Genomic DNA, 7,512 nt, shown 5'->3' on the forward strand with positions numbered 1-7,512 from the left:
AGGGCAGCAGCGCGGGGGTGAAACCTCGGGGCAGGAGGAGAGAGCACGGAAAAGCTGCGTCAGGTGCTTTGCAGCGCAGATGAAGTCTTCATTTACTGTTGATTTTCTTAAAATTTTTTTCAGCTTCAGGGTTTTTTGAGCTCTTGTTCATTTCCTTTAGGTGCCCTGTTGAGGATTAGTCTCTGCAGGAAAAGTGGTCTGACTTACGTGGGTTGACAGTTCATAATACGTAGACTGCAGTCCCCCAGTTACTCTCTTCTCCTCCCTTAAGAAATCTGCCGAGAGTCTGGTCACACACGGCTCGAGATGGCCGTGTTAGAGCAGGGGGTTGGACAAGGTGAATTCCAGAGGTCCCTTCCGACCTCAGCCAGTCTTCTGTGACTACAAAGCTCTGTCTCTGGGCGATCCAGTAGAACTTGGAGGAGCAAATAAATAAAATCATTTAAGAGAAGTATTTGTGTTGGTATAGACAACTCTCTAATCTGGGTTGCACCATCCAAGACCTTCTGAGGGCAAGCTGCCTGGAAGCAGTGTGCAGTTATGTTTATGAAGAAAGCTGTTTTAAATGTTTATGTTCCTTAAATTGCACGTCTGTTGTCTTTGCAGTGTTTCCTGCGAGTATTCGCCTGGTGACTTGGTCTGGGCCAAGATGGAAGGTTATCCTTGGTGGCCGTGTCTCATATACGACCACCCGACTGAAAGAACGATAGTCAGAGGAAAAGGGAAATCCACTCGTGTCCACGTACAGTTCTTTGACGACAGCCCTACGAGGGGCTGGGTCAGTATTAAATATGTGAGGCCATATAAAGGTAAGAGACATAAATAAAACTTTCTGAAATGGAAATATGCCGCTAGGTTTGGAAAAATAGGTATGGAGTATAGGGTAGGGTATTCTCCATAGAGAAAGAGCAGCAAACCCGAGATTACCGTTGAGTTGGAAATGATGGTTTGTACTTTAAGTTAGAGATGGTTTTTGAGGGTTACAGGTGCGTTTATGGTTAAACAGTTCTTTAAATACTAAACTCTCCTGTTTATTAGACTAGAACGTAAAGGTTGCTTGTGCTTTTAAAGTTTTTTCCTTTATTTCTACCGCCAATTTATAGAAGATCTAAAACATACATCCACTGTTTCAAGTTTTAGCCCTGAACCCTTAAAGTATTAGTAATGTCAAACCCAGTTTTTCAGCAGCTCTTTGGGAACTGCAGTTTGGCCAGAATCAAAAGACTGGGCAGGGATGCTAGGTAACTAATCCTACTGGGGTGTTATTTCTGTTAAGCGGTGCGATGTGGGTTTGTTAATAAAATACATAACTTGAGAATTTAGGATGTTTGTTAGGGTAGTGCTCGTAGTTGAAGGGCAGAGCTGGTGTTTGTCATCTTGAAATGACTTGGCTAACTAATGAAAATCAAATTAATTAAGAATTAAAGCAACATTTTGCATAATCTCGCCTTATTAGTAATCATGTTTTCCCCCTTGTTTTGTAATTTTACTGTTGAAAACTGTAAATCATTGGCTGTAAACTGTCATGTGTAAATCATGTTGCTGTAAACTGTCTCGCTAGTCAGATGAGTACTTTGGGTGCAATATAGTGTTTTTGTTACGCTGTAGGATTTGCTTATGAGGTCAGTGAAACAACTGAATTTAAATAGTTTCTTTGTTTTTTCAAGTCAGAATTCCACCTCATGATCACGTAGTCATCTTTTCCTGGCCTGTTGATACCAAAATGCACCGCACTTCAGCCATAGTTAAATTTTAAATTAAGATGGTGATGTCATTGCTATGTGTTAGCATGATTTAAGGCAAGGGAGCTGGTCCGTGGTTTGTGTGCATCTTTCCTGAAGGCATTTTAAAAGAATTGCATGTTGACAGCCTGCAGTTGCATGTAGAAGCATCTTGTATGCAAAGCACGAGCGTTGGAGCCTTTGGATGCGGAAATGGGGAAGTTCCTTACACCGTGTTACTGTTTGTGACAGAGTAGGTGCAGAGAGCACAGGGCTGGACTTCTGACACTTGGCCACGCAAAGAGCGGGCTTATGGGCAGGTTGGTTAAGTGGCTGCGCAGGTGTTGCACGCTTGAGTACGCAGTTAAATCGTACGGTAAGATTTGTCTCCTGCCATCGTTACATGGTCAGTATGAAACGCTAAATATTTTTAGGTGGCCTCCCTGCCTTTGCGACACGGAAGCGGAGATCTGCTTTGTTAACCTGTTGCGTTGGTGCTGTGGAAGCAGCTACTTGTAACTCCGCGCTTTGCTACTGCAAACTCGATGAATGGGCGTGAGAATTGTGTCTGGCTGATTTCTGAGACAGTTGGCCTCCTACCAGTCCTCCTGCCAGCGGTAACCGCTGAAGCTTCAGTTAACAGCGGCGCGCGAAGGGGTTCACAAGGGCGGGTGTAAGTACCTGTAGAAGCCAATCCTACACTCATACGCAGCCACCTAAGAGCAGAGAAAGGACTCGCCCCTACCCACCTGCAGCGTCCTCCTACTTTCTTTCCTTCCCCAAGTTGTCTATGTAGTGTGTTCTATATGCCGCTCGTTTCCTGAGCATGGCATGAGGGTGGGTCTCGGTGTCTTTGAGGGCCCTTTCCAGAAATCGGTCTGTAGACTGATTGGCATTGGTTTTGTGTTCACATACAGGTGGTGGAAGGAGGAGCTGTGGCGCTCAAGGGCGATGAAAGAGGATGAGGGACCCATGCAGTTATTCATAGTGGGCTTTGCGTGATCCCCTCGTGTCAGGGTGAATTGCCAGCCTGACTGATGAGCCGTTAATCTGGCTAATAGGTCCGTGCTGGGTCAGGGCGCCTTGCCGCACTTGGAGCAGCAGTGCAAATGGCCAGCACAGCTTTAGCCGAGAGGTCTGCGTCGTAGGTGGCGGGTGCCCGTAACTTGAAGGTAACTTCATGGTTGAACGCCTGTCGTGGCTGAAACGGCCGTGTGGTCTCAGTCAGGTCTGCTGCACTGCTAGTGCAGGGGGTTGCTTTTCCCTAGTAACTGCAGTCAGTGTGAGGGTGTTTAGGGCTTAGCCCAGAGGTGTTCACATGTGGTAAGGAGTTACAGAAATAGAAGCAGTTCAAGTGTTCACATGCTAGGTAGGCATTTAATTTGTGAGTGTTTAGACTTTCTCCAGGGGTAGTTTATCAGGCTGAAGGAGCGATGGGTTCTTATATTGAAGACGTGGTGGGAATGCCGGCTAACAACACAGAGTATTAGATTACGATGCTGGTTGTCTGAATACATTCAACAGTGAAGTATGAACACTAAAAGACGAGCTAAATGCTGGACTCACTTCAGTTTCTGCCCAATTGTTGGTTTACAGGTTCATCAGATGGAGAGACGCTGAAGGGAGGCATGTTTTACAGCACAAAGCCTGAAATTAAAAGAGCAATGGTGCTAGCAGATGATGCAATGAGTAAAGATAAAACAAAGCGGCTTCAACTGGCAGTGTGCAATGAACCTTCTGACACGGAGGAGGAAGAGGAGGAAGAAATGGAGGTAAAATTTTTCTTACTTGCTGTCATTTTCAGAAATAGTGCTAGAACTTAGAAGGTGTCTCTTGGAACTAAGCGTGGAATATCCTCCAATTCTCTGGTACAGTAATCAAAGTTTATCTGCTCTTTAATCATACAGGCATATGTATCTGTCAGGTTTTGTTATACTGCTTTGACCCGGGATTGCTGGCTGACAGCCAGCTAGATTTGAGCCAGCAGTGTGCCCAGGTGGCCAAGAAGGCCAACGCCATCCTGGCCTGCATCAGGAACAGTGTGGCCAGCAGGACCAGGGCAGGGATTGTCCCCCTGTGCTGGGCACTGGTGAGGCTGCACCTCGAATCCTGGGGTCAGTTTTGGGTACCTCAGTGCACAAAAGACACTGAGGGGCTGGAGCATGTCCAGAGAAGGGAACGGAGCTGGGGAAGGGTCTGGAGCACAAGTCGAGTGAGGAGCAGCTGAGGGAGCTGGGATTGTTCAGCCTGGAGAAGAGGAGGCTCAGGGGAGACCTGATCGCTCTCTGCAACTGCCTGAAAGGAGGGTGCAGAGGTGGGGATTGGTCTCTCCCAAGTGACAAGTGACAGGACAAGAGGAAACTGCCTCAAGTTGCACCAGGGGAGGTTTAGATTGGATATTAGGAAAAATTTCTTCCGTGAAAGGGCTGTCAGGCACTGAATGGGCTGCCCAGGGAGGTGGTGGAGTCACCATCCCTGGAGGTATTGAAGAGGTGTGTGGACAAGGTGCTTAGGGACACAGTTTAGTGGTGGCATTAGCAGTGCTGGGTCAATGGCTGGACTTGATCTTAAAGGTCTTTTCCAACCTAAACGGTTATGCGACTGTGATAAAGAGATCTTTTATTGTATTGTATTCACACGGTATTGTGGATGATTAAAATATTATTTCAGTACCACCATATGGCATTGGAATAGATTACTTTGGAAAGGAATGGCATGAGGAAACTGTCAAAGGGATAGTGGTTTTCCTGTCCTCCGCTGTCAGCACAGCCCACCTACTCCTTCTCCAGTGTGACATTGCCCCCAGGCACAGGTGCCACTCCAAGCCTTGGGTTAAGATCGTGGCAGCAGTGTGGTGGGCACCGGTGCTGTGTCCTCATTACAGTCCCTCTGCTGCTCTTTTTCTGCAGCACTGGAGTTCTCAAAAGTTTCAGGCTAAAAAAGGCAACCAGTGGAGTCTTTTTCTCCTAGACATTCACGACTTTCTTGAAGGCTACTCTAAGGTGGAATGTTTGTAGGTGGAAATGGGCGGTTAAATAAGAGATGTCATGAGCAAAACTCGCACCAGGGAGTACTGAAAGGCTGCAACATCCTGTCACGTTTCTGACGTAGGTCGGTAGGGAAACCTACAGCACAGAGTTAGCTCATGGAGGGGTTTCTTTGTGCTGAATTTCATACACCGTATGCCTTTTGTCCAGTGCAGATGCTTCGTTCATCAGCATCACTTGTGCAAAGTGATGAGGGAGGCTGTAGAGAATACAAAGAGGGAGTAATTATCCCACTAGCCGATAGCAGTTTGTTATCCAGAAAAACAGTGGAATTCTGTGAATGTGAAGGGAATTGGCTGTGTCTCTTGCGGCGTGACGGCTGCTGCCTTACTGCACATTTTCGTGTGTCTCTTTGCAGCAGCCGTTCTTTGCTTTGTAGAGCGAATTTTCTGTAGGTAAAATAATCTATTTTTCCAGCAGGTGAATGAAAGTGGATCAGGCAACAGTGATGACGACAATAGTGAGGAGGACGTGAAGAGTAACAAGCGAGCCATGAGCCGGGAGAGTTCTGTAAAAGCCAAAAGAAGAAGAGTGTTGGATTCCGACAGTGAACGCGATGGCTCCGATGTAGAGTTCCAGCCTGACGCCAAAGAAGCGGCCAGCAGCGAGGAAGCCAGCAGTGGGGTGGACGAGAACGAATCTGCTGACGCAGAGTCGGACGCGGAGAGCGTTGCAGAGAGTCCCATCAAAGTCCCTTCTAAACGCAAGAGAAGAGACGCAAACAAGCCTGCTAAAAGGAGTAGCCTAGAAAATGCGCATTCTGAAACTCCCAAGAGAGCAGCAACGGTTTCTTTGGAAGCCAAGTCCAAGCTGACATCGTTCGCAGCACCCGAGAGTTTTGAATCTCAAGCGAACGCGTGCAGCGGAGGCACCGGTGGCTTCGCAGTGTGGGAACACGAGAAGCTTGACTGGCTGCAGGAAGGGAAGAGGAAGGACGCACACAGGAAGCAGCAGGGCGACCCCGATTACGACCCGTGTACTCTCTACGTACCCGAGGGCTATCTCAACAAGTGTACGCCGGGAATGCGGAGGTGGTGGCAGCTGAAAAGTCAGAACTTCGATGCTGTGATTTTCTACAAAGTGGGAAAGTTCTACGAGTTGTACCACATGGATGCGGTCACTGGCGTGAACGAGTTGGGCCTGATCTTCATGAAAGGAACTTGGGCCCATTCAGGTTTTCCAGAAACTGCCTTCGGCAGATTCTCCGATGTTCTGGTGCAGAAGGGCTACAAGGTAGCCCGCGTTGAGCAAACGGAGACTCCCGAAATGATGGAAACGCGCTGCAAGTCCTCGGCCCACCCAACAAAATTTGACAGGGTTGTACGCCGAGAAATATGCCGAATCATCACCAAAGGCACTCAGACTTACAGCGTCCTGGACTGTGATCCCTCCGAGAACCACAGCAAATACCTCCTGTGCGTTAAGGAAAAGGAAGACTCCTCTGGACAACGTGTTTATGGGGTCTGCTTTGTGGACACGTCGGTGGGGAAGTTTTACGTGGGGCAGTTCGCGGATGACCGGCACTGCTCGAGGTTTAGGACGTTAGTAGCGCACTACACACCCGTGCAGGTGCTGTACGAGAAGGGGAACCTCACTGTGGACACGCAGAAGATACTGAAGGGCTCGCTTGTGTCCTGCATTCAGGAAGGGCTGATCTCCGGTTCCCAGTTCTGGAACGCATCTAAAACACTAAAAGTCCTCCTCGAAGAAGGATATTTCAAGGAGAAACAGAACTCTGATGATGGATGCTCCTTGCCCTCTGTAATCAAGTCTCTGACTTCGGAGAGTGACTCGCTGGGATTAACCCCTGGTGAAAACGGTGAATTGGCCCTGTCAGCTCTTGGGGGGTGTGTCTTCTATCTCAAAAGGTGTCTGATTGATCAGGAGCTGTTATCGCTGGCAAACTTTGAGGAGTATGTCCCTGTGGATGTTGATACTGCAAAAACAAAGAGTTCCAGTAGTTTCTTTGCCAGAACTGACCAGCGGATGGTGCTGGACGGAGTCACCCTGATGAACTTGGAAGTCCTGCAGAACGGAACCAACGGAACAACAGAAGGTACTCTGTTGGAGAGGATTGATTCTTGTTGTACGCCGTTCGGGAAGCGGCTCCTCAAACAGTGGCTCTGCGCCCCGCTTTGTAATCCTAAATCCATCAATGACCGTCTGGACGCTGTTGAGGACCTTCTGGCGGTGCCGGATAAAACGACCGAAGTTAGTGAGCACCTGAAGAAGCTTCCCGACCTCGAAAGGCTGCTCAGCAAAATTCACAGCATCGGATCGCCGCTGAAAAGCCAGAACCACCCTGACAGCAGGGCCATCTTCTACGAGGAAGTCAAGTACAGCAAAAAGAAGATCGCTGACTTTTTGTCTGCCCTGGAGGGGTTTAAAGTAATGAATGAAATCGTCGATGTCATGGAAGAAATTGCCAGTGACTTCAAATCTAAAGTCCTCAGGCAGCTACTCACTCGCAAAGCCAAAAATCCAGACGGCCGCTTCCCGGACTTGAGTGCGGAGCTGAGACGGTGGGATACTGCTTTTGATCATAACCAGGCTCGAAAGACAGGAGTGATCACTCCAAAGGCAGGTTTTGACCCCGATTATGATAAAGCGCTACAGGACATTAAGGCTGTTGAGGAAGATCTTCACAAATACCTGGATAAGCAGCGCAAACTGCTCGGATTCAAATCCGTGCTCTACTGGGGGGCGGGCAAAAACAGGTACCAAATGGAAATTCCGGAAAGCGT

At 48.2% G+C, this 7,512-nt stretch overlaps 1 protein-coding gene across 1 annotated transcript in view; it reads left to right on the plus strand.

The window, feature by feature from the left end:
• Positions 1-616: 616 nt before the first annotated feature.
• The window catches only part of MSH6 (mutS homolog 6), a gene marked incomplete at its 3' end in the record, with an annotated part of 11,922 nt that continues 5,026 nt past the window's right edge, over positions 617-7,512 (plus strand). The window contains 3 exon segments of the mRNA XM_010158749.1: positions 617-809; positions 3,318-3,493; positions 5,189-7,512. Coding sequence (XP_010157051.1) covers positions 650-809; positions 3,318-3,493; positions 5,189-7,512 — 2,660 coding nt within the window.

Source organism: Eurypyga helias, unplaced genomic scaffold (assembly GCF_000690775.1).
Source record: "Eurypyga helias isolate BGI_N326 unplaced genomic scaffold, ASM69077v1 scaffold33900, whole genome shotgun sequence".
Lineage (NCBI taxonomy): Eukaryota > Metazoa > Chordata > Aves > Eurypygiformes > Eurypygidae > Eurypyga > Eurypyga helias.